Below are 27577 nucleotides of genomic sequence, written 5' to 3' on the forward strand. Positions count from 1 at the left end.
AGGGCACAAAATTTAAGAAATCTTGAATGACCCTGAGAGTGACTGTCCCTAGCCACCTCTCTTGCCTCACCCTAGACCTGTTCCCATTTTTTCATCCCCATATTTCTATCTTTACATCACTCAAATAAGTATTTTTCCTCCTCTCCTTACCTACTCCTTTGCTCTTTTGACCACCTGGTAGAATATTTACTTTTTATATACATAACAACTACATTATGTAGAATACCAATTCAGGTATTGTATTAAAAGCCAATGTAACAATAACATACACAAGACAGAAATGTGCATTCATCTTTCTTATAATACCCAAAGGTAAACAGTCCAAAACTGACATGGCAGCTCCATGGATCTTAGGGCCCTTCTCACCCATGACTCCATGATCTTCAGGACCTGGCTTCCATCTCAAGGTCTAAGGTGGATGCTTCACCTTCCTCCACCACCTCCACTTCCCAGGAAAAGGAAGAGAAGGAGGGAAGGAGAGGGCTTGCTCCTTTCTTCTTAAGGGCATGACTCAGAAGTTAGAAATGTGGCTTCCACTCATCCTCTTGGCCAGGACTTAGTTATGTCACCTCACCGACTTGCAAGGAGGCTAGGAAATGTTTTGTGTTTTTTTTACTCCTTAACCATGTGCCTAGCTAAAATTTCCATTACTGTAAAACCAGGAAAGAACAAATATTTGGGGATTAACTAGCAATCCTTTTCACATTTATATTTTACTCAGGAATACTATCTTTCCTTGCTCAAAGTAGTAGGGAAAGGAAAATAATAGCAATCCTTCTTTTATTATTTTCTAAACAGGACTGGTTGCATTTAAATGTTTTCTTAATGTTTATTTTATTTTTGAGAGAAGAGAGAGAGAGAGAGAGCGTGAGTAGGGGATGGGCAAAGAGAGAGAGGGAGACACAGAAGCCAAAACAGGCTCCAGGCTCCTAGCTGTCAGCACAGAGCCTGACCTAGGGCTTGAACCCACAAACCACGAGATCATGACCTGAGCCAAAGTCAGCACTCAACTGACTGAGCCATCCCGACACCCCAGAACTGGTTGCATTTTTAGATGCATTTTAGATTCATTTTAGATTCATAGAATCCTATAAGTGAAATGTATGGCAGAATAGTGATGATGATGATGATGATGATGATGATGGAAGTAACACCAACCTTTCACTTTCTAAGTGCAATACACTACAGAAGCTTTTTTATTAAGTCTTATATATTAACCCACTTTATCCTTACAACAGCCCTGTGTGGTATATATATTATCATCCATATCTTACAGATGGGGTAACTGAGTCACAGAGAAGTTGTAGTGACATGCCCAAAGTCACACAACAGTAAGGGATGGATCAAGATTCAAAGCCAGTTAGTCTAGCTCTAGAGAAAAAGAATATAAGTACACATTCTTCCTAAGTAGAAACATAGGAATATGTTGCACTGTTTCAGGAGGACTCATCTTATAGAGCACTATGCTGAGCTCCGAGGGACTGGGAGTCATTCTCACTGTATTCTATACAAAAGGTGCTCCCTAGAGTGACCTCATGTGGCCATCTGGGTCATGCCCTCCCTCCTTTCCTAAGAAATCTAGATGCTCTTCTTAATTCCATTCAGTATCCTCCTACTGCTCCACAGTTCTCCTAACCTCTCTTGGGGAAGTGAAGCCCTTTCTGAACAGTTACTCAAAGCACAAAAGTTAAAAGGGATGTTAGAAGCCACTAATCCAGTAGTTCCTAAACTTGTCTTCATGTCAGAGTCACCCACAGAACATTATAGTCATGCAAATTCCCAAGTGTCACCCCAAGAGATTCTCATTCAGAAAGTCAGGGGAAATCTATATTTTTGATAAGGACACCCAACCTCCCCATTTTTGAAGGAACCCATCTGAAGTCTCTATTGGGAAATATTCCTAGACCACTTCCCTCCGAATCTAGTATTTGAGTCTCCTCTACAGTATCCCTGCCGAATGGACACTCAGCCTGTGCAAGGAGCTCACATTACACCTCAGGTTAATAGCAGCTCCCATGGATTGAGCACCAACTATATGCCAAACATCCTTTTGCCCATTTATTCCTCACAACCCTGTCAGGAGGTATAATTCCTTCCCATTTTAAAAATGACAAAACTGAGGAGTTCCTGGTGGCTCAGTCGGTTAAGCATCCAACTTCAGCTCAGGTCATGATCTCGTGGTTTGTGAGTTCAGGCCCCACACTGGGCTCTCTGCTATCAGCACAGAGCCCGCTTTGGACCCTCTATCCCCCTTTCTCTCTGCCCCTCCTCATTTGCTCTCTCTGTCTCTCTCTCTCAAAAATAAATAAAAACATTAAAAAATAGTTTTAAAAAATGACAAAACTGAGGGACGCCTGGGTGGCTCAGCCAGTTGTGTGCCTGTCTCTTGCTTTTGGTTCACAGTTCATGAGATCAAGCCCCACATCAGACCCCATGCTGACAGCAAGGAACCTGCTTGAGATTCTCTTTCCCTCTCTCTCTGCCCCATCCTCATTTGTGCATGCATGTGCATGCACACTCTTTCTCTCTCAAAACAAAGAAACGTTTTTTAAAAATGACAACACTGAGACTCAAAGATGTCAAGAAATTGCCCAATTCATAGACCTGGTAAGTGGCCCAGGTGGACCTTAAATCAGGTCGATTTGAACCAAAATCCCTGGTTTGTTTCAACATGTCACGTCTCTTTCCATCAGAATGCCTTGCAGCCTTATCCCCTAACATGTTTTTTTTAAGAACCAATTTGTTGTTTTAACTAGTTTATAATTTTAAGTAATCTGTATTCCCAATGTGGGGCTCAAACCCACCACCCCAAGGTGAAGATTCATATGCCCTACCGACTGAGCCAGCCAGGCACCCCATTCCCCAGTATGGTTTGACATGAGGTATGCCACACTCTCCACCAAGACCAGGACAGCACATGCAGGGAGTTTGAATAAATGCTTTGAAGACAGAGAAATAAAGACAAACATTCATGCATGCACCAAAGACATGTAAGAGAAAGCTCACAACAGTGCTGTTCACAGCAGATAAAAACCAGGTGCCCCCTGCAGTGAGAGAACAAATGAAAAATTTGTGATCCATTTACTCAACCAAACATACACAGCACTCGAAACAACAACCTACAGCAACATGCAAAAACAATTATAGCAATATAATTTTAAGTCAAAAAAACCCTAAAATACAAGATGTATTTTTAGAAATGCAATGTATTTTTAGATGCAACAAAACTACATAAAAAGTGATGGACATAGGAATCAGGATGATCACAACCTCAGAAGGAGGGATGGGTGGGGTGAGGGGTGGAAATATGGTTAAATGTAGGTTATTGTGATGGCCCTAGCTTTTGCTTTAGGTTCTTATTACATTAGAAGGAAGGGAAGGAGGGAGGGAGGGAAGGGAAGGAAGGACCATTTAAGGATGAGTGTGATGAGTGTGTCAGAGTTCAATTATTTTGATTATTCCAATTCTGTGCACCCTAAGGTCCAATTTAAAGAAAACATTGGCAGGGTACCTGGGTAGTTCAGTCAGTTGAGCATCCATGACCCAGGTCATGATCCCAGGGTTGTGGGATAGAGCCCTGTGTCAGCTCTGTGCTGAGCATGGAGCCTACTTAAGAATCTCTCTCTCTCCCTCTCCCTCTCAAATAAGAAAGAAAGAAAGAAAGAAAGAAAGAAAGAAAGAAAGAAAGAAAGAAAGAAAATAAAGAAAAAATTGGCTAACAGATGCATAAAAGGCTTAGTATCCTTGCATTATCAGATCTTGGAAGGAAGGATTCAATTCTCTTTTCCAAGTTTTGATGCTCAGGTCTGTGCCCAGAGTATCTTCTGCCTCTTCTGGAAAATACCTGAAACTGAATACACTGATCCCTGCAAGCAGGTGGCAGGCTATGTAAGAGGGCCTGCCAGAATAGGATCATGGCCAAGCGGGCTGTGATTCCAGCAGACAGATCCTCAAAAATATGATACCTCCTACACAGAGATGCACATGCACACCCACGCACACACACAGGTGCACACACACAGGTGCACACACACAGGTGCACACACACACACACACACACACACACACACACACCTGCTGCTGCTGACTATGGAAAAAATCATTCTTTTCTTATGTGGAAAAGGGTTTAAGCTCCACAGAGAGGAGATAAAGCATAAGGGGTGGCTAAGAAGAATACAAGTAGTTTGCTGACTTTCTCATTTTGCCTGAGCTTCCCTGCATATTGGGCAAAGAAGCTCACCTCCCTGGACTATGAGCTTAGTAGTTCTCCAACACACAGTTACCAACTTCTGAGACTCTGCCAGGGATAAATGTCCACAAGATGGAGAACGTGAGCTGCAAAGAGCTTTGAACTCAGTAGCGGGGCTGTGCCTGCCTGGATGTTCAGTTTGTCCCATGGTTGATAGTTGCTGGCCTGTGGGTGAAACAAGAGAGAGCTCAATGCTAATGACCATTTACAAGGACCCCCGGTGCATGGAGCCCTAGCCCATGGGAGTTCCCCACGTTCCTGGTAAGAGAGGCACCAGAACACTGCTCTCGCTTTGTGGCATTCCCATTATGTACCAGTAATGGAGGTGTTGGCACAGATGTGGTACTTGGGTATCTCTGGAACGGAAAACACCCTCTGCTTCTCTCCTCTCCCCAACCCTGACCAAATGGCAGGAAAGGTTGAAATTTAGAGTTAAAAAAAGTCCTCTATGCCAGGGCATTTTTCCATCTATGGAGCTAAAAGCCCTGAATGAATCTCCACAGTCCCTTTCTGAACCACAACTCCTGGTTGAGGATCCATGTGAAAAAGACAGCTGCAGGATGTGGAAAACCTATCAACTTGGGGCTACACTTATGGGGACTGAATCTCAGCTCCATCTGCCACCTGCTCAATCTTGATTAGCTTATTGTCCCTGGTCTTCACCCCCACCACTCATAGAATATGAAGAAAAGTAGCCTTCTCCAGAGGATTATTGAGCAAGGTTAAATTAGATAACATGCAAAAGAGCCTGGCACATGGTGGTCATAATAAAAGTTCATTCATTCATTATCTATCTGTGTCTCTCCCAGAAAATATCTAATAAAGAAGCTAGAGAAGACAAGGCAGCAAGAATCTAGTATCATGGAGAGTTGCCCACCTGACCTTATAGAGATCCTCCCTTATTGGAAGCTCCCTTATTGGAACTTCACCAATTTGACCCCGTGGGGTGCTAGGACAATGGAAGACACCATTTGGGGGTTTTCTCAGGAAACAAGAGGGGCATTCCCTCTCAAATGTTCCCCTCTCTGTAAAGAGAACTTTCCTACTATTCTTCCTTTCTAATCTTATACTCTAATAAACTTTTGCCTGCTGCTCAAAAAAAAAAAAAAAAAAAAAAAAAAAAGAGGGAAAGAAGAGTTGGTGTTTGGAGGCACCTTCTTGAGTAAAGCCTTCCCTGCCCCCCAGCTTCCTCCTCACCTACGGGCAGACAGAGTTGGTCACCCTCTTCTCCAGACCTACAGCACATTCAGTCCATATTATCCACTACAATGACCCCCCATATTGAGCACTCAATATATACCAGGCACTGCACTGGGATGAGCACTTCCCATGCCTTATTTCATTTACTCCTCACAATAACCCAATGAAGGAGGAAAGTGAAGGTTAGCAAAGTGAATTAATATACCAAGTTGCAAAAACAAAAAATGGCAGAGCTAGAATTCAGACCTGTGTCTGTGTTTTTTTTAACCACTGTGCCATACTGTCTCCCTTACATCCCATCACGGCTCTTATCACATTATATATATATATATATATATATATATATATATATGTCTTAGCCATGCCTAGTAGGCTGTCAGCTCTTCAGAGGCAGGAACTGTGGCTCTTTTATCTGTCTATCCCCAGCACCTACCACAGTGCCTGGCTAAGAACGAATGCATGAAGGAAGGAACCATCTTCTCCAAAATCCCAAGGGAAGAGGACAGCACCATTGTTCCTCCTAGGCCACTATGACTCATAATCTCTATCCCCATCCAAGCTTTGCAGCATGAGGAGAGGGCAGGTGGCTGCATATACAGGCTGCACCTTCCCTGTAGTGCTTTTCTCACTCACATTAAGAGCCCAGAGCTTAGCCATGGGAGCAGTGCCAAGCCTTTCAGTGGAAGAGAGATGTTGCTGGATCTTTAATGTTAGGAAACCCATCCCATCTTTGCATTTCACAACTTCCTGCAGCATTAAATCCTTATAGGATTCATTCTGGGTATTTTCTTCAAATCCACTGAACTCAGCTGTTCTCTTGTTTCACATTCGTTACTACAGTTTATAGATTATTTCCTTGTGACCCAAAATGAAACTGCCACTTAATCCCCACATGAGGTTCAGCTCAAACTTTCAGACTCAAAGTAGTATATTGGTTTAGAGTATGGAATCTGAAGTCACATATTCCTAGGTTCAAATTCCAACCTCCTATGTGAGCTTTTTTTTAAAGTTTTTATTTATTTTTGAGACAGAGAGAGAGCATGAGCAGGGAAGGGGCAGAGAAAGAGGGAGACACAGAATCTGAAGCAAGCTCCAGGCTCTGAGCTGTCAGCACAGAGCCCGACACGGGGCTTGAACTCAGACTGTAAGATCATGACCTGAGCCGAAGTCGGACGCTCAACCGACTGAGCCACCCATGCGCCCCCCTATGTGAGCTTTTTAAAATTTTTTAACGTTTATTTATTATTGAGAGACAGAGACAGACAGGCATGAGCATGGGAGGGGCAGAGAGAGAGAGAGAGAGACAAAATCTGAAGCAGGCTCCAGGCTCTGAGCCGTCAGCACAGAGCCTGACACGGGACTCTCGAACTCAGGAACCCCAATTTCATGACCTGAGCCAAAGCTGGACGTTTAAGAGACTGAGCCACCCAGGCGCCCCCTATGTGAGCTTTTTAAAACTCTGATCCTGTTTCCACTTCTGTAAAATGAATACAACAAAAACTATCTTATAGAATTACTAGTTAGATTAAATGAGAATGTATGGGGCACCTGGGTGGCTCAGTTGGCTAAGCCTCAGACTTTGGCTCAAGTCATGATTTCCCAGTTGGTGAGTTGAAGCCCCACGCTGGGCTCTGTGCTGACAGCTCAGAGCCTGGAACTTGCTTCAGATTCTGTGTCTCCCTCTCTCTCTGCACAAACTCCCTGACCACTCCTCTAAAACTTTAACCTGCTACAAATCCTGCCCACATACAGAGATATCAGAGCCATTCCCATGCCTCATTAAGCATGAAGGTAACCAAAAATCCTTAGATTTTTTTTAAAAATCTGAAACATAAAAGAAAATAAATAAATAGCAAAACTGACCCTAACAAAGCAGAGATCATTCAGGAACAGGAAAGAAATTTTAAAACAGAGAGATTTGAGAAGATACCACTTCCATAATACAAAGGTATAAAAAGGCATTGACCATGGTGGTTCTTCAAAAGATTAAAAATAGAATTACCATATGATTCAGCAATTTCACTTCTGGATATTTACCCTAAAGAATTCAAAACATTGTGTCGAAGAGATATTTGTCCGCCCATGTTCACAGCAGCATTCTTCACAAAAGCCAAAAGGTGGAAGCAACCCAAGTGTCCATCAATGGCTTCTGGAAATGTGGTATGCACCCTATGTTTATTGCAACATTATTTACAATAGCCAAAGTATGGAAACAACAGTGTCCATTGATAAATGAATGTTGTGGTATACCACAACTTCTTTATACACACACACACACACACACACACACACACTGGAATATTAGTTAGCCATTAAAAAAGAATGAAATCTTGCCATTTGCAACAACATGGATGGGGCTACAGAGTAGAATGCTAAGTGAAATAAGCCAGTCAGAGAAAGACAAGACATGATTTCTCTCATATGTGGAATTTAAGAAACAAAACAAACAAGCAAAGGATAAAGAGAGAGAGAGAAACCAGGAAACAGACGCTTAACTATAGAAAACAACTGATGGTTATCAGAGGGGAGATGGTTTGGGGATGGGTGAAATTGGTGATGGGGAATAAAAGCACACTGAGTAATGTATATAATTGTTGAATGGCTATGTTGTACATCTTAAACTAATATAACACTGTATGCTAACTATACTGGAATTAAAATTAAAAACTTAATTTTTTAAAAAAGATTAACAAAAAAAATTGGAGAAAAAGAAAAGAAAATGTGGAACATACATACAATGGAATATTATTTGGCCTTTAAAAGAAAGGAGAGTCTGGGATGCCTGGGTGGCTCAGTCGGTTGAGTGTTTGACTTCAGCTTAGGTCATGATCTCATGGTTTGTGAGTTCGAGCCCCGCATCAGGCTCTGTGCTGAAAGCTCAGAGCCTGGAGCTTACTTTGGATTCTGTGTCTCCCTTTCTCTCTGCCCCTCCCCCACTCATTGTCTGTCTCTTTTTCTTTCTCAAAAATAAATAAAAACATTTAAAAAATAAAAGGGAAAGTCTGAACCTGCTACAACATGGATGAGCCTTGAATATATTATGGTAAGTGAAATAAGCCAGTAACAAAAAAATACTCTATGATTCCACTCCAATGAGCTACCTAGAACAGTCAGATTCAGAGACTGAAGGTAGTGTAGTGGTAGCCAGAGGCTGGGGTGGCAGGAAATAAGGGGTTACTATTTGATGGGTACAGTTTCTCTTTTGAAGATAAAAAGAGTTCAGGAGATTGGTTTCATAACAATGTGAATGCAGTTAACATTACCAAACTACACACTTAAAAATCGTTAAGGTGGGGGGCGCCTGGGTGGCTCAGTTGGTTGAGAGTCCAACTCTTGATTTTGGCTCATGTCGTGGTCTCATGGTTCATGAGTTTGAGCCCTGTGTCTGGCTCCGTGCTGACAGTGCAGAGCCTGCTTGGGATTCTTTCTCTCTCCCTCTCTCTCTGCCCCTCCCCAACTTGTGTGCACACTCTCTAACTCTAAATAAATAAACTTAAAAAAAAATTAAGGGGCACCTGGGTGGCTCAGTCAGTTAAGCCTCAAACTTTTGATTTCAACTCAGGTCATGATCTCACGGTTTTGTGAGTTTGAGCACCACATGGGCTCTGCACTGACAGCAGAGCCTGCTTGAGATTCTCCCTCTTTCTCTGCCCTTCCCCCTCTCACACTCTCTCTGTCCCTCTCAAAATAAATAAATAAGATTTAAACAAAGTCATTAAGGTTTGGGGAGCCTGGCTGGCTCAGTCAGTAGAATATCCAGCTCTTTATCCCAGGGTAATAATGAATTCAAGGTGTAGAGATCAATGAAATAAATAAAACTTAAAAAGCTGTTAAGGTGGTGACTTTCATATTGTGTATATTTTATCACAATTTAAACATTTTGATTAAGAACAAAAAATAATTCTTAGAAATTGAAAGGAATTTTGCTAAAACTTTTTAAAAATGTTTTTATTTATTTTTGAGAAAGAGCATGAGCAGAGACAGAGGGAGACAGAGAATCCAAATCAGGCTCTGCGCTGACAGCAGTGAACCTGATGTGGGGCTCGAACTCACAAAGTGTGAGATCATGACCTGAGCTGAGATTCAACACTCAACCAACTAAGCCACCCAGGCACCCTTTGCTAAAACTTTTAAACGTAATGTGAGGGCTTAAAGATGAGGTTGAGGAACTGTCCTAGTTCACAGAACAAGTAGACAATGAGATGTAAAATGTGAGGTTTTTTTTAAAGAGCAAAAAGGGGGCACCAGGGTGGCTCAGTTGGTTGATCCTCCAACTCTTGATTTCAGCTCAGGTCATGATCTCACATGTGTAGGATAGAGCCCCATGTTGAGCTCTACACTGAGCATGGAGCCTGCTTAGGATTCTCTCTCTCCCTCTCTCTCTCTGCTCCTGCCCTGCTCGCATGATCTCTCTCTCTCTTAAAAATAAATAAATAAACATTAAAAAATAAAAACAACAAAAGTAACACGGATGCCTGACTAGCCCTGATAGTAGAGCATGTGACTCTTGATCTCAGGGTCATGCGTTCAAGCCTCATGTTGGGCTTGGAGCCTATTTAATAAATAGATAAACTCACCTTTATTTAATAATTTAAAAAAAGGAACAATCCAGAAAGCGCAACATCTCATTCCTTGGGAACTTCAGAAAATAATAGTGATAATTAAGGGGAGAAAAAAAAGTAAAATGAAGAGAATTTCCCAGAGAGGAAAAGTGACACGCATCTTCAAACTAAAAGGGTCTGCTGAGTATCCAGCACAATAGATGTAAAAAGGTGTACAATTATATAAAGTAACATAAAACTTCAGAAAACTATGGATCAAGAAAAGATCCTAAAAGTTGCCAAAGAAAAATAAATAATGAAACAGCCCATTTCCAAAGCTGAGGAATTAGTCTGGCAACAGACCTTCGGTTAGCAACACCTCGAATTAGCAATACTACCTCCTGTTAGTGTACCAGAAGACAATTCAGTAATGTCTTTAAGCTTATAGGAAATCATCTTCATTGTGAATCCCAAACCAAGCTGAAATCAAGTAAGAACAGAATAAGGACATTTTCAGATATGCAAAGGCTCAGAAAGTCCACCTCCCATGCCCCCTTTTTAAGAAGTTTGTTGTGGGGTGACTGGCTGGCTCAATCAGTAGGGCATGTGACTCTTGGTCTAGGGGTTATGGGTTTAAGACCCACATTGGGTGTAGAGATTACTTAAAAATAAAAAATAATTTTTAAGAGGTTATTTGAGTGCATTTTCAAGTGACTTCCTCAAATACTTTCCATGAAGAGTAAACCAAGAAAAGTATGCCAAATTCATGAGGGAGTAAACTGAGAAAGAGGAAGGTATAAACCACAGGGAATACTGAACCCACATAGGAATAAGGCTAAAGGGAAATGTCAGGGTTATGGCCATGCAGCAGGCCCGGAAAGCAACATGGTCAGATTAAAGCAGGAAAATAAAGCCCTATAGCAGAGAGGTTTGTGAGATCATAGAGAAGAAAACTTGGAAAGTAAGTCTTGAGCAAATGATGAAGCCCTGGAATCTTTAATTTAATCTTTAAGCAATTAGAGTAGTGCCTGGGTGGCTCATTTGGTTAAACATCCAACTCTTGGTTTCACCTTAGGTCTTGACCTCACAGTTCATGGGTTCGAGCCCCATGTACAGCTCTGCACAACCTGCTTGGATTCTCTCCCTCTCTCTCTGCCTCTCCCCACCCCCACCCCCGCTTCTCTCAAAAATAAATAAATAAATAAATAAATAAATAAATAAACATTTAAGACAAAAACACATTCGCATCAGACGAGGAAATGATTGAAAGGAATTAGAAAGGAATTAGAGAGCCTGGGTGGCTCAGTCTGTTAAGCGACTGACTTCAGCTCAGGTCATGATCTCACAGTTTGTGAGTTCAAGCCCTGCATTGGGCTCTGTGCTGACAGCTCAGAGCCTGGAGTCTACTTCAGATTCTGTGTCTCATTCTCTCTCTGCCCCTCCCCCACTTGTGCTCTGTCTCTCTCTGTCTCTCAAAAATAAATAAAAATGTAAAAAAAAAATTTAAAGAAAGGAATTAAATGGTTTCCAAGAGAAAAGAAAAGTGAAGATATTGACAATATAAAAGATACAAAGAAGGTATGTATCTCTTCTTCCAATAAACAAATTGAAAGGCAATCAGAAACTTCAGAGAAAACAACAAATGCATACAATGGCAAAGTACAGATTAAAACAATGCCTGATTTTAGCAATGGAGTTTTTATTTTTAAAAAGAATAAAATTTTTTAACTTGGTGATACAAGTCTTTGAAAATGAAATGTAAAGAACCATAACTTACTATTTAGCCCTGCACATAAACTGTGTTTGCTTAATGATAGCAGTTTAAATCCTGGAGGCTTGGGAAGGTGTTCACATTTTAGAATAAACCTGTAAAAATTACAGAAGATGATAATTACACATTATATAACTATGATAACATTTAAAATGTGATTTCTATTCATTGGAAAACTTTGAAAATAAAAGTATACCTGACAATACCCCAGTAGCAACAAACATGTCAAGTACCCCGATCTTGGTTCCTGATACCACTTGCCAATAAAAGGAACCAGGGCTTCTTGAAGAAATTACTAATTCCAAGAGGACAGAATCAACAAGATAACCCCAGAGCTAGAATCCTAAAATTCTAGTTCCAGAAAGAAAGAAGTGTTCAAAACAAAACAAAGGATGTCAAAGAGGGATAAATGTTCAGTGGATAAACCCAACAAACACTACCTTAGTGAGGTGATCCAGGTTAATTAACATCATCAGTGATAAGTCTTACTTATAACACAACCTGTTGATATGATGTGTTGATAATGAAACTTTACCTCCATGGTCTTACTTTCAAAAAACACAGAACCTTGGTCTAACCAAGGGAAAAACATCAGCCAAATCCAAATCGAAGGACATTTTACAAAATACCTGACCAGTACTCCTTAAGCCTATCAAGGTAATCAAAAACAAAGAAAGTCTGAAAATTGTTCATAGTCTTAAGAAGCCTAAGGAAGCATAACACTTAAATGTAATGTGATATTTTGGATTGGGTCCTGGGAAAATACAAATAAAGTATGGATTTTAGTTGATAATAATATACCAACATTGGTTTATAGTTGTGACAAATGTAAAAATGTTAATAGTAGGGTAACCTGGGTGTGGATGTACAATAGTTCTCTACACTATTTATGCAACTCCTCTGTAAATATAAAATAATTCTAAAACAAAGTGTTTATTTTTAAAAAGTATATCTGATAGAGGTTGGGAGATAAAGAGGGAAAAGAAGTGAAAGGAAGGGTGGGGTGCTAATAAATGATGGTAAGATAAAAGCTTATCTTTCTTATTCTTAATCTTTCTGAAGGATAACTTGAAAGTAACAATAGCAACAATGTATTTAATGATTATGGCATATGGATAAGTGAAATGAATGACAGCAATGTCACAAAGGGTGAGAGGGAGAAATTGGGAATACTGTTTTTAAGGTACCTACACTGCACGTGAACCAGGAATGTCATCATTTGAAGGTGGATTTAGTTTAGTTAAAAATATATACTGTTAACTCTAAGACAACCACTTAAAAGATTTTAAAGAAGAATTTTTTTATTGTTGTGCCAAGAAAGGAGATAAATGGAATTACACAAATTGCTCATTTAAAACCAGAGAATGCCGAAGGAAGAGGCACTTGGCAATGAATAAAATACAATTGCAAACATGACTGACACTAATCCAAATATATCAATAATCACTCTAAATATGAATGGCTTAATAAGCCAATTAAAAGAGATTGTCAGAGTGGATTTTTTTAAAAAAAGACAACTACGTGTTGTCTACAAAAACCCATTTTATTTTTTTTTATTTTTTTTTCAATATATGAAATTTATTGTCAAATTGGTTTCCATACAACACCCGGTGCTCATCCCAAAAGGTGCCCTCCTCAATACCCATCACCCACCCTCCCCTCCCTCCCACCCCCCATCAACCCTCAGTTTGTTCTCAGTTTTTAAGAGTCTCTTATGCTTTGGCTCTCTCCCACTCTAACCTCTTTTTTTTTCTTCTTCTTCTTCCTTCCTCTCCCCCATGGGTTTCTATTAAGTACAAAAACCCATTTTAAATATAAAGACACCAACAGCTTAAAAGTAAAGGAATGGAGGAAGTTATTCCATGCTAACACTGATCAAAAGAAAGCTGAAGTAGCTATTTTAATTTCAGACAAAGAGGACTTCAGAAAAGAAAATTATCACTAATAAAGGGGGCACTACACAATGAAAAGGAGTCAATTCTCAAAAAAAATGTGTTTGCATCTAAAAAACAGTGTCAAAATACACAAAGCAAAACCAGAACAAAACAGAGAAAAAGATGAATCCACAATTATGGTTGGAGACTTCAAAACCCTCTGTCACTAACTGATACATCTAGCATGCCAAAAATCAATAAAGATATAGTTGACTTGAAGAGCACTATCAATCCACTTGATCTGATTGTTATACTCCATCCGACAACAAAATACACATTCTTCTCAAGTTCACCTGAAACATTCCCCAAGATAGATCATAAAACACACCTTAGCAAATTTAAAAGAATAGAAATCACACAAGGTATGTCATTTTAAATGAGTAGTAGTAGTAGTTATTTCAGGGGCGCCTGTGTGGCTCAGTCAGTTAAGCCTCCGACTTTGGCTCAGGTCATGATCTCATGGTTTGTGAGTTCGAGCCCCACGTCAGGCTCTGTGCTGACAGCTCAGAGCCTGGAGCCTGCTTCAGATTCTGTGTCTCCCTCTCTCTCTGCCCCTCCCCCACTCTTGCTGTCTCTGTCTCTCAGAAATAAATAAACGTTAAAAAAAAATTAAACAGTATTAGTTATTTGAACATAAATAGCCCTAGAATGAAGAAAATTGATCTTTTTCCTATTACATTTTAATGGACACATTCCTTAAAGAATATCTATTTTTCTTCACTTTTTTTTAGTTTTTTATTTTATTCTAGTACAGTTAACATACAGTGTTATATTAGTTTCAAGTGTAAAATATAGTGATTATTTTCCTTTACTGTTATTATTTGCTCAACAATATGCTTTCTGTTATCCTCTGCCTGGCTAATGCCTAAGCATTGTTCACTCAAAACTTAGAAATTAAAAACTTTAATATAGTATGACAAAAGCATAAAGTTAATAATTGAAAAAATCTGTAGAAAATTATAAAATATGTAGGACAGAAGAGATTAATGTCCTTAATATATAAAGAGATTTTATAAATCAATAAGAAAAAATGAGCAAATTTGTTCTTGGCTCTTAGCCCACACAGCAACCAGAATAGTATCTTTAAATTCCAAGTCTGACCATGTCACTCCCCTACTTAAAGTTCTTCAATGGCTTCATATTGCTCTTAAAATAGAGTCCAAAACCCTTAACATAGCCCACATGATCTTGTCCTTACCTACCTCTCTAGACATTTCTCCCATCATCCTTCTCCTCAACCACTGTAGCTCCAGTCAGGCTAGTCTTTTTTCAGCTCCTTTTGGTTTTGTACATGCTGATCTATCTTCCTAGAGTCACACTATCATTCCCTTCATTTGACTGATGCTCACTCTTTCTTCAGATATCAGCTTAAATATCATTTCTCAGGGAAGTCTTCTGTCATCAACTCCAGATCATTTTGGATCCTCTATAATATGTGCTATTAATAACCTTTGAGAAAACAGATGAAATCGTGTTTCTGAATCCTCAGAGCTCAGAAGCAGGCCCTGAGAAAGGTAAAACTTCCCAGGAATGTGAGGCTCCAGGGAAAGCTACCATTGGCTTCTGGAACCTTCTTATCTATGACAGTCATGGATGGTGAGGAAACCCAAGAGAAAGTTGTGATGAGATCTTCTCCAAGCTATTAGTCCTTAAGTTTTTTGAATAGACAACTTAGGGAACATAATGAAATCTATGGGACTTCTCCCCAGAAAAAAATGCATATAAGTAAAACTTCTGACAATGTTTTCAAACGTTCACAATTCCCTAAAGCCTATCTATTCACCTCAGTCTAAGAACCCCAATAGTAGGCCTAATGAGAATCTCATACACACAAACACACCAGTTCCCTGCCTTTATTCATTTAATCATTACTCACTATCTACAGACTTCAGTAATAATAACACTTTATAAATGAAATTTGATTTATGGTTTAAAAAAAAGAAAAATTTTCGTGTACATTTTCATGTACATTTTGGCCATTAGCCAAAAAGAAGCTGAAATCCAGGAGTAAAACACACCCTTTTAACGTTAGACCTGGCCCTTTCCCTCCATATTGACCAATGGCCAATGGTAATAGGACTTGTGCCTAGTGATAGCCACCTGATGAACACAAGGGTCATCATAGGAGGACAACACCCAGAGCCAAAATCTCAGCCCCCAATTCCCAGGGTGCCCAGTCCTATGCTCTCCTCTTCCAGATAGTGATATAACTGCAAATAGAAGGTCCCAACAGAAGGCCTCCCCTGGTGTTTACATGAGGTAACCAGAGCTTCTCATCTCCCTGCTCACAGAGCATAATAGTTAACATTCTTTATGTTTTTAATATATGTCAGGCACCATTTAAGGCTATTTACATGAATTAACTTACTAAATCCTCAGAATACCACCAGAGAGTAGGTACTATTATGATCTCTATTTTGTGAACACTTGGGGAAGGTTAAGTAACTTGCTCAAGGTTATACAACTAACAATTTTCAGAGCCCAGATTTGAACTCTGGAGCCTGTACTCTTAATTAAGCCACCAGTCTGCCTTTCCTGAGCCAACTGTTCCTACCTTTTGTGGGTCAAGTGCACGCTAGAGAGTGTAATTAAAGCTCTGGACCCTCTCCCTGGGAAAATGCGGGTAAGCAGAATTTTGCAAAATAATTCAGGACTTCAAGGACACTCATGGCCCATCGTCTATGAACCTCAATACATACTGGAGGGAGCTGTCCGGGACCAAAACAGAAGCTGCGCCAGCACCGCAGGACTTCGCCCCTGCAAACACGGGAGGAGAGCTGAGCTGCGTGGTATGACGGGGATGCTCGCTCACTGAGAATCAGGAAGAGTGAGCTCCTGGGACCGCAATGCCCTGGGAACGCAGCAGACGCTGAGCCTCCGAAGTCCGGTAGCTGAACCAGATACACACGGACCACCAGCTAGACTGAAATCTTGTATCTCTGCCAGCACCCTGGAGTCACAAGACGGGGGATTCTGGGCGGACGGGATCTCAGAACTCCGGTCCCGGGCGCGGGGAGACGGTATCGCTGTTCCTGGTGCTGAAACGCCGCTGTTGCGAAGGGGAACCGCCGCCTGCCTGCCCACCCCCCACCGCGTCCCCGGTACAGCGCCGCAACCTCTGTGAGAGCTGTCCAGTGCTGAACCCGGATGCGGCTGGGCCCGCGGGGCTAGACCCGAGCCTGCCGCACCCAGCGGAGCCCGGACCGAGCTTTTGGGAGCGCTGACGCAGAGCGCTGGAAGGCGAGAAGCAGTGGGCTCCACGCCGGGCATGGACCAGCAGAGACTGGACTCCTACCAGTGGGGAGCTAGCTTCAATGAGCACGTCCTTCATAAGGTAAGATCTCCGGCAGTCCCCTGCCCCCATCCCAACGCTGGGAGAGGGCGCCATCAGCAAGAGTTCTCTCCACTCCCCTGACTTGGCTTTGGGACTTAAAGAGAAACCAGTCCATATCTGTGAGCCTGGGAGCCCCTTCTGTTGGATCCTGTTTGCTGTTCAAAACAGGCTTGCGTAAACACTGGGGGAGGGGCCGACGCCTCAGATTGTCAGGATCTCTGTTCATTTATTTAAGTCACCTGTGTCCCTTTCTCACTCACTTCCTCCTGCCTCAGATCCATTTGAACTCCTGTGTACCCTGAGCACCCTTGCCCGTCCGTGACCCTTCTGGTTGGCTGTTTGTCCTCTCACCCTTCCTTCACAAGCTCCGGCCCTGTTATGTCTGGGAGTTGTGGTCACAGACCTGAATTCCTGGCCAACTTGGGTGCAATCACACATAGAAATGATCTACAGCAGGAATTAGACTCCCTCCTGGCTCCAGAAAGCTGCCCTCCGGCCACAACTTGCTCTTAGCCCACCGGAAAGCATTTGCTTGTTTCAAAGCTGTAACTCATCCCTTGCTTCCCTCATTCAAATTTCTTATGCAACTCAATCCCCAATAATGTAGGTTTCCTCTCAGAGTGATCGCTGGGGAAACGTAGCAGCCTCTCTCTAGGCAAGTCTTTTAATCCAAAATCCATCACCTTGAAAGAATCAGAGCCTATATTTGCCACAAGAAGTCATTATTGCCTCATCCTTTTCTCTGCCTTCCTCATTGAGCTTCCTACTTTGCTAATACCAAGTTATCTCTTAGTCTCCTGACTAAGGTCCTATACTCGGAGGTTATAGGTCCTACACTCGGAGATTATTTAAATCAAAATATCACTTTAAAAATTTCATGAATGTGGGGCACTGGCTGGCTCAGTCAGGAGAGCATGTGACTCTTGATCTCAAGGTCATGAGTTTGAGCCCTACATTGTGTGTAGAGATTATTTAAGTAAATAAATAAATTTTAAATAAACAAATAATAAAAATTCCATGAATGCAAGCTCTAAAATAATCCAATCCACTCTATTCCCCTGTTACACAGTTTATATTTGAGGAAACTAAAGTCCGGAGAGATAAAGTGACTTGTGCAAGAAAATAAGGTGGTAAATGGCAGAACTTGTACTAAAAGCCAGGAACCATGACTCCAAGTCTAATACCTTTTTCTCTGTACAAGTGTGGTCCACAGGCCAGCAGCACTGGCCTTACTTGGGAGCTTGTTAAAAATGGGAAATCTCAGGCCCCACCCAAGACCTACTATTTGAATTTGTATTTTAAAACAATCCTTAGGAAATAAATATGCACACTAAAGTTTCAGACGAATGGGCCTGCATCACACTGGCTATTTACTTTTTTTTCATGTTTATTTATTCTTGAGAGAAAGAGAGAGTGTGAGCAAGGGAGGGGCAGAAAGAGAGAGAGAGAGAGACAGAATCTGAAGCAGGCTCCAGGCTCTGAGCTATCAGCGCAGAGCCTGATACAGTGCTTGAACTCACAAACCACAAAATCATGACCTGAGCGAAAGTCAGACGCTTAACCAACTGAGCCACCCAGGTGCCCCCGCACTGGCTATTTCTGACACAAGTGAAGGAAAATCAACTAACAGAAGTGCATCTGTAAATTTAAATAGTCCACGTGACTTCTCCCTCCAGATCCCTGAACCCCTAAACGTATAGAGAAAGAGAGAAATGTATAACAACTACCCCAGCCAGGAAGTTTTAAAACAGTTACAGTCTGAAGTAAACTAGAGTAAGATGTAATTCTTTGAGGTTGTGAATCTAGCCTCAGTAGAATATGCATTCAAGCAAAGGCACATAATTACAAATCAATTACAATAGCATCCTGGTAATTAGATATATGAGTCTCTCGAAGTTTAAAACATCTTATAAAGATGTAAATACTCATGTTGGTGCTTTAAGATTTGGAAGTCAAAGTTGTCAAATTATTGATTAGTGTGACTTTTTCCACCTCAATTACCCACATATGAAATATAGGATGTAGCCCACAAGAACTTCACTTCCTTTGGGTTTATTTACCACCGAATTGGGAGAGAGCCTGTTCTGACAACTTCCAATATATTTGAAGACAAATGTCTACTTAGTACTTGTGAATGCTTGGTTTCTTCAGCTTGATTGTGAGCATCTTGACAGCAGAAGCTGCACTCAAACCTTCCGGTAACCGACAGAGTAATGTATGTATAGAAAGTTTCCTTTTCATATAATGCTGATCACCTCCTCCTAATGTGATTTTATTATTGTGAATGATTTTTTAATGTGATCCACCTAAGAACCTTTACGTAAAAGGGCAGGGAATAAACATACTTGTATTATGCTTAGGTTTGCTATATGATAGAGTCCAAGAAATTCTTGTTGATTCATTAGAACATATTGGCCATGGGAAGCAGAGTTCCCCTCCAACATTAGTTGCCAGAAAGAATGATTTTTAAGATCAAGTTTTTATTGAAGTATAACAAACACAAGAAAACCTCAAATCATATGTGTACATCCTGATGCATTATCACAAAGTGAGCACCTCTGTGCAACCACTACCAAGATTAAAAGACAGAACCTTGCCAGCTTCCCAGGAATCCCCCCCACACACCTTTCCACATACTGTCCCTTCGCCTCCCCAGAAGTTACCTTTACAGAGGGGAAAGTATCATTTAATGTTTTGACAGGACTTCCAGATTTTATGTAGGATAGTTTTTAAAACTTGCTAGAGAAGACACATTGCTGTATGGTGGATAGAAACCCCAGGCTTGAAATCAAACAGGCCTTGATATGACTTTGAATGACATCTGTGAGCCTCACTTTTCTTATCTATAAAATGGGAATAATAATACCTGGCTTATTGTCTTTTGAAGGAAGATGTTAGATAATATAATGTAAATATGTAGATGTAAATATGTATTTCTCTGGCATGGTGGTTGTTTTTAGGGCACATATCTCGGGCTCCAGAGCAACTTCATAGTAAAATAATGGATCTTTGTAAGAAGAACGGCAGTTCTATAAACAGAAACACACACACACACACACACACACACACACACATTCTTCATGGGCACAGTCCCATGGGATTAAGCTCACACACCCACCTCACTCACTCATCAAGGCTTCCATGTGAACATCCCAACCCTGATTTTCTAGGTTGAATATTTCCTTTCTCTGGGAGGTGAAGCATGGGGCACAATAAAACCTCTCATTAAAATTCACTTATATGGAAAACATATGCCAAATATCATCAGCCTTGGATGGTACCTGCACTTTAGCTAGTCCCAAGAGTTAGAGGGTGACCCAGATGAGCCTGAGTAACTCTTAGAATATTCCTGGAGTGTGGGCTGGAAGCTGGGAACTGCTTGGAAACATTGAGTTCATCCATCACATGCTTGGAGTTTTTAAATAGAGTTGCTATTATTCTCACAAATCTGAATATTTGATGCAACTAAATAATTTAAAACATGTGAACAACCTTGCCTCTCTTTCACTGAGAGACCTCCTAGCCCTCTCGTGCTACCAGTATAGTCTTGAGAGCGGTCAAGAGCAATGGTGAGGCTTGGAAACTCAGGAACAGCCCACGGATTGGATTCTTGCTGTGCCAGGGCCTTAACATGAACTCTAGGAAAATGAAGCACGGAGCTTTGCCCCAGATGCTAGTGAATCAGGACAAAGAGACTCACTTCCTAATTCACCACCACCAGCACTCTGATGCACACCCACATGCTAACCTTGTTCCAGGAGGGGCAAATAATTGCTAAGCCAAAGTCACTCTCCTCTGTAGCATCTCAGAAAGACCATTGACCAAGGGGGAAGAAAGATGTGGAATGTCCATCCATTCATCCAGGGCTTAGTCCTTGTTGGAAAAAAATGGAACTATCAGGGAAATAAGGACAAAACGTCTGTGTCTTACAAGGGATTTCCATTCCCTCTGACTCTGCTCTAACACTTCTAGCTGAGTGAGAAAGCCAAGAGGTCATCTCCAGTACCCCCCTCCTCACTTGTAGTTTTCCTTTACATTTCTTGTCTACTGTTCATCCTGTGATTTCCACACCCTTTATCCTTATCCTTCTCTTTTTTTTTTCACTTAAACAATGTTTATGGTAAAAGAATCTGATTCCACAGGAAAACCTGTACCCATAGGTGAGGAGATTTTACTTTCAAAATGAGTCCATTGTACCTCAATGAGGTAGTGTCGATGGTGGGAGGGGGAGGGGTTCTTTAAAAAAAAAAAAAAGTAAAACCAAAGCCAGAGCACTAGCTCCAGCCCTGCCCGATTTCCATCCTCAGCTCAGGAACAAACAAACAAGCCAGTAAAAGTTAACTGTTCCCTGTTAGAATGTTTCCATTTGCCTGTTTTCCTCTCTTGCTGGCTCTGGCCGCTTTCAGATAAATAAATGAAGTGTGTGTTACGTCACTGAGGATCTCTGGCGGGTCTGTCCAATTTGTCTGTCCCTTGACCAATTTGTCTGTCCTGCCCAGATCCCAGAGCAGGCAGCTGGCTTGGGGAGTGGTGCTGGCTGGTTCTCTTGGACAACCTCAGCAGGAAATGATGGTGACTCAGTCCAATATCTCAAAGCCATTTTCCAAACTCTTCAGGCCTCCCTCCCCAACTACTCCTCCCTCTAATTTGGGCTTCCTGGTGTCTTTTGTGAGAAAATATCTAGGACTCACCAGTGTTGGTCCACTAACATTTTTTTCCTAGAAGCTGTTCTGGGGAGTGGCTTTGACTTCCTTCATTTTGTGGGCAGGAAACCCAGATTTGCTGGAAGTAAACAGCCAGAGGTGAGCACCAGGCTGGGGAACTGTTAAACAGGAAATCTGAAGTGGCTCTAAACGAATCCCAGTGTGCTCCTTGCTTCTGGCCTCCTGTTCTCAGGCAAGAGAAGCAGTCCCTGGAGACGGCAAGTGAGAATGGAGCCCACAGCTCCTTTGCCAACTTGCACAGCATTCAAGTAATGTGCTTCTCCAGTCCGCAGTGGCCCTGGACCTGCCTCCCACCGGCCAACCAGAGGAGGTTTTCTGGGGCCAAGTGAGAGCTCCAAGCCAACAGCCAACAACAGATCTGGAAATCTTAACCCTTAACTAACTGTACCAGTCAAAACCTCCCCAGACCTCACCCTGCTCCTCGAGGTAACAAGGTCCTATGAAAATAATCGTTTAAACAGGCAGAACTCAAGAATCCCCTAACGGATGATTCCTATGTCACTGACCCTGATGCCAAAGTCTGCTCCCTCCCTCCTTATTTGTATTTCTGCTTAGTGGCAGACAGTTTTGATCCATCCACATGAGGGTGCTATTGAATGCTTTGTGTTTCTGAAAATGGGATACTTTTTTAATGTTTATTTATTTTTGAGAGAGAGGAAGGTGGGCAGAGAGAGAGGGAGACAAAATCCAAAGAAGGCTCCAGGCTCTGAGCTGTCACCACAGAGCCTGACTCAGGGCTCGAACCCACAAGCTGTGAGATCATGACCTGAGCGGAAGTCGGACGCTCAACCGACAGCCACCCAGGAGCCCCTGCAAATGGCATACTTTTAAGGGTCTTGAACAACTAGTCCTCCGCCCCTAGCTGCCACCAACACACACACACACACACACACACACACACACACACACACCTCCTTTCACAAGGTATAGGCAGGGCCAGTGATAATGTGTTCTTGGTCTCTATCCCTCCTCTTTTGTTAAGGACCTTTTAAAGGCAAAGCAAACCTTTCCCCTCCCCTTCCTCCTCCTGTCCCCCTCCTCCTCCCTTGCTATTTGAATTTTGCATCCACACCACTCCCAGAAAGTCTGCTTACTATAAAGCAGATCTGCCATGTATCAGAGCAAACCTCCAGGGGACTGTCAGGAACATAGCACCCTGCTTCTTCCAGCCCCTCCCAGCTTCACACTGAGAAGTCCTCAACCCTCGGAAAAAATGGCATTGCTGGTAAAGACTCAGCCCAGATGAGGCAGAGCCCCCCTCCAGCCCATCAGGAGCCTCGTCCTCTGTAGGGGAGAGTCTTCCCTGAGATTCTTCTCCCTTCTCCTGCTCCCCTTGTCAGGTGTCATTAGGTTGGGAACAGAGAAGTATAAAATCATCTTCTGCACTATCATCTGGAGGGACCCAGTGAGACTAATAATTGTTAATCATAGATGATAAAAATTAACGCATGATTCATCTGTGGAGCATTTTATAGTTTACAAAATACTTTAACATATGCTGTGAGACTTAATACTTACCACATGCTTTTTCCAGTAAGGGTTATTATTAATTCCATATTATAAATAGGGAAATGGAGGTGAAACGGAAAAAAATAAAGTCACTGCTCAAGGTCACAGTTGGTAGGAATTGTAGAAATTTAAATAACAGCAGACCCTTTATAAAGCAATGTGCCAGGCACTGTTCTAAGGACCTTACATCATTCAATCCTACAGCAACCCCATTTTAATCTCATCTTAAATTTATTTTTAAATTTATTTATTTTTGAGAGATAGAGTGAGACAGAGCACAGGCAACGGAGGGGCAGAGAAAGAAGGAGACACAGAATCCAAAGCAGACTCCAGGCTCTGAGCAGTCAGCACAGAGACCGATGCAGGGCTCAAACCCAGGAACCTGATTGTGACCTGAGCCGAAGTTGGATGCTCAACCGACTGAGCCACCCAGGCACCCCTCATTTTAATCCCATTTTATAGATGAAGAAACAATGGGGAGCCTGGGTGGCTCAGTCGCTTAAGTGTCCGACGTCGGCTCAGGTCACGATCTCACGGTTTGTGGGTTCGAGCCCCGCGTCGGGCTCTGTGCTGAGAGCTCAGAGCCTGGAGCCTGCTTTGGAATCAGTGCCTCCCTCTCTCTCTGCCCCTCCCCCACTTACACGTGTGCATACGCACTCTCTCAAAAAATAAACATTAAATAAATAAATAAATAAATAAATAAGAGTAAACAAGGCAGAAAGACAACAAGAAACTTACCTGAGGTCACCCAGCTAATAAGTGGCAGAGCCCAGATTCAAACCTTAGACAGCTGGACATGCAGTGGGATAGGGTCAGGAGAGGGCAAAGAGCTGTGCTGAGGGGGTCACAGAGTGTCCTCATGTAGGGTGTTGGCAGCGGTCCAGTGTGTAGCCCCCAGCTCTGTAGGGTCAGAGCCCACTTTTGCTCACTCACTCAAGAGTGGATCCATCTCTCCAGGCAGGCTCGTCAAGACTCATGTATTGTTCTAGATGCCAAGCCACATTATCTCAGGGGATTGTTTGCTAAGCATGAAATCCAGAAAAAAAGGAGACTTGGAGGGTTCAGATGTTTAACGAAATCAGGCTGATACGGTTTGATGGCTGGTGACGCTATGAACACAGCTTGAACGTGCAACTCCTGTGGCCCCTTCTTCCTCAGGTCCTCTCTACTCTGACACCTGCCTCCCTGGCTGTATTTATTCCTGGTATGGGGGGAAGGGGCATGCTGTTCTCTCCAGACCTCGTTCCCTGCACTCCTTTAGGAACTACTTGCCTTTGAGTTTGAGAATGCCCAGGACTCGACCTGACTGGGGGCAAAGGGGTAGGGATGCTCCCTCTTCCAGAGGCCCCATCAGACACACCAACAGTTGTCATCTTATATCTTTGCCTCCATCTTTCTCAGTGCCCTTGTCAGGACCTTAGGGATTTGGGCTTCAAGGGAGAGGACATGAAAGAAGAAAAAGGTGATTGGGGCCATTTCTCCATAGCCTACCACTGCCCCATCCCACATGCCCCCCATTGAAACCGGACGTCACTGTTGAGAATCTTGAGAATGAATTCAACAAACTTCTGCTGGGTATCATGTGTTCCTGAGCACCCAGGAACAAGGCCCATTCCCAACCCCCAAGGAACTGAGTGTGGCAGATGGGGCGGGTCAATGGGCTGGCACAGAGATGATTCAGGCCCCATCTGACCTTTGCCCAATATGACACATGGACTTCAGTGTCTATGAAGACTTTTTAAAGGTCATGGACTCTTTGTTCTCGCGTGGTGGGAAGTCGGCCCGTGGGTCAAATGCTTGCAGCTCTCTCAGACTACCAAGTACTGAGTCCCGGCTCAGGGGCTGATCTGAAGGGCTATAAATTTCAAAGCTCCAGGAGGGGGCCCCAAAGATAGGAATCCCTTCCAGTCCATGTCCAAGACAGGGAGGGGTTCCCCAGTGTACCTCTGAGAAGTGCCTGGAGTAAAGATCTATGGCCCAAGCTTGGCAGAGTCAGATGAGTAGCAGCAGAGTTGGCACCCCCTCCCTAAACATTGCCAAACATCTGAGCCAATAAACATCCAGTCAAACTCAAAAATGCCAGAGCTCTGACCGACCCCTGGGGATGACAGGTTGGTCCATGAAGGGAGTCTTGGGACAGACAGAGGCAAGGGATCAGGTAAGCTCTGCAGTCATGCCCTCAGAGACCCTCACTCCCGCATACCTGAGGAGCAGGGTCTCTTCCAGACATCATAGTGCAGCACCACAAACACAAAGAAGGCCACACAGAGTAACCCCTGACCACCACCTGCTTGTCTGGCCCACTCGCTGCCCTGTCCACCCCCTGCCCTGTTCACCACCTGCCTGCTCACGGATTTGCTTAGAGCAGGAGGCAGCTCATTAGCTAAAGAAGAGAATGGGGCTTGGGGTATCAAAAAAAAAACTAGGTTTTGTCCTGGCTATGCCACTCACCAATTGTACTTCCTTGGTCATTCCATTCAAATAGCCTTTTACAGTTTGCAAAACACCTGCATATAAGTTATCTCATCTGATTTCCACAGCCCTGAGCATAAGCCACCCAGGTTTCATTGTTGTCTGTAAACAGAGAACTCTTGTGGTCAGGATCATTTTGATGGGCAGTGACAAAACCCAAGTCAAACCACCTTAAACAAGAAAAGAAAATTCATTGGTTTGTGTAAGTGCGAAGCCTGGCGATGCTGTTTAGTTGGATCCAGGGACTCAGACAACAGCATCTGTCTCTGTCTATCAACATTCTACCCTCTAACTTAGCTTTATTCACAGGTAGGTTTCTTGTGGGGTCACATGACTGTCAGCAGGTGCAGGTCACATCCTCACAGCTACTAGTTTCCAATGAAGTCCTATATCTAATGCTCATTGGACTGAAATGGGTCACATGGAGGAGTCGGTCCCATCCAAGGCCTATTGACCACGAGTGGAAGAGAGTGGTTTCCAAGGAAAATGGGGGTGTGTTAGCTATAGACTAGTCATGAAAAAGCAACTTAGGACTCCATGGTAATCCTGGGGAAGGCTGGGTCCCAATATTTTCAAATCTTTAATGAAAAGTGACTGAAAAAGAACTGAGCTGAACTTGTCACTCTCCCCATGAAACTGGACTGTGTCCCATACATGGTGTCATTTAAGACTGGATACCCAGACTTAGGTTATTAACAATCAAACTTAGGTAATGAACTGATGTCACCCTATAAACCAATTGGCTTACTGGGTCTGTGGAGCCAGACCTCACCCTATGAGTGGGCGTAGGCTGTCCTGTAGAGGAAACAGATGACCCAACTTTCAACCACCCCAGGAGGAGGTCGATGCAGGGACAGCAGATGAGGAGACAGGAGGCAAGCCTCAGGTTAGAATGAGGGGAAGTTCTTCCTCCTGGTTTTGGGACCAGGGTCAGCTGGTGTGAAGACGCCTGAATTTTTCCAGTGGGAGTAAGGCAAGAGTAGTCTATGGTCACGTGGAAGCAGTTGAGAAGTGATATGGAAGCCTCCCAAACAAGGCCAGCTTTGTGGGTGTGCCACCTGGACAGTCACTTGGGGCTCCACATTTGGAAGGGCCCTGTGATTAGTTTAATACCCTGCTGTCACTATCTTGAGATCATCTCAATATGTTTGTACAAGGAGTCCCGTATTTTCATTTTGTGCTGGACCCCAGATTATGTAAATTACCGCTGTCAAGTAAGAACCCCTGGAGGGTCTGAACCCTGGTCTGTGCAGTAGTTCTGAGCTATTGACTTGGGTGCATCCTCTTCTTTTGGTCTCACTGCATGACTGGTTTCTGATGAGCCATGAAGAGCCAGAGAAGGGTTATCTCATGCTCTGGGCAGAATAGCAAAGGGGTGATCAGTACTCCCCCAAAGGCTGTCACTGTGTCACCAGTGACATTCACTGGCGAGGAATGGTGGTACCCAGGTCCAGAGCAATCTGCAAGAGTAACGGGCAGCAGGAAGCATGGTGTGGAAGGCAGATCAGAACACCCAAAAGTGGACAGGCAAGGTTCCAGCCTTGGGAACACTGGGGTAGGTGGCTTCCCCACATAGGTCTGGGGAAGAAGTAAATGAGACTTGTGTTTGTGACTTGAGCACTGGGTTGGATAGTCAACTTCTATTGGTGGCTATTGGTTAACTGCATGAGCCATTATTATTAACACATGTCTAATTACAAAATTTGAGAAATGCAAAACAAAGAAAAAATTATCTGTGATGCCACTGTTTCAAAACATGTACCTTATATTAAAATGGAATTGCTCTCTAAAGTATATATATACGATTGACCTTTGAACAATGCAGGTTTGAACTGCACAGGTG

The 27577-nt window shown here is 42.7% G+C and overlaps 2 protein-coding genes across 5 annotated transcripts in view; both read right to left on the reverse strand.

Moving 5' to 3' along the window:
* Window positions 1-5311, reverse strand: part of LOC102963130 (CMRF35-like molecule 6) — a 41996-nt gene extending 36685 nt beyond the window's left edge. For both annotated transcript variants that reach the window (XM_042965500.1, XM_042965501.1), the window contains exon 1: window positions 4241-5311. In XM_042965500.1, the coding sequence (XP_042821434.1) occupies window positions 4241-4454 (214 nt within the window). In that variant the 5' untranslated portion in view covers window positions 4455-5311. The remainder of the gene's footprint in view (window positions 1-4240) is intronic.
* Window positions 1-27577, reverse strand: part of LOC102963787 (CMRF35-like molecule 1) — a 101833-nt gene that overhangs the window by 50845 nt on the left and 23411 nt on the right. Inside the window, exons 8-10 of one of the 3 annotated variants that reach the window (XM_042965497.1) lie at window positions 25714-25836; window positions 24001-24692; window positions 11768-11856 (exon numbers count right to left, since the gene is read on the reverse strand). The gene's annotated coding sequence lies outside the window, so the exon portion shown is untranslated. The remainder of the gene's footprint in view (window positions 1-11767; window positions 11857-24000; window positions 24693-25713; window positions 25837-27577) is intronic. The other 2 variants (XM_042965498.1, XM_007091227.2) reach the window with 2 other exon arrangements.

The sequence above is a fragment of the Panthera tigris genome, chromosome E1 (assembly GCF_018350195.1).
Source record: "Panthera tigris isolate Pti1 chromosome E1, P.tigris_Pti1_mat1.1, whole genome shotgun sequence".
Classification (NCBI taxonomy): domain Eukaryota; kingdom Metazoa; phylum Chordata; class Mammalia; order Carnivora; family Felidae; genus Panthera; species Panthera tigris.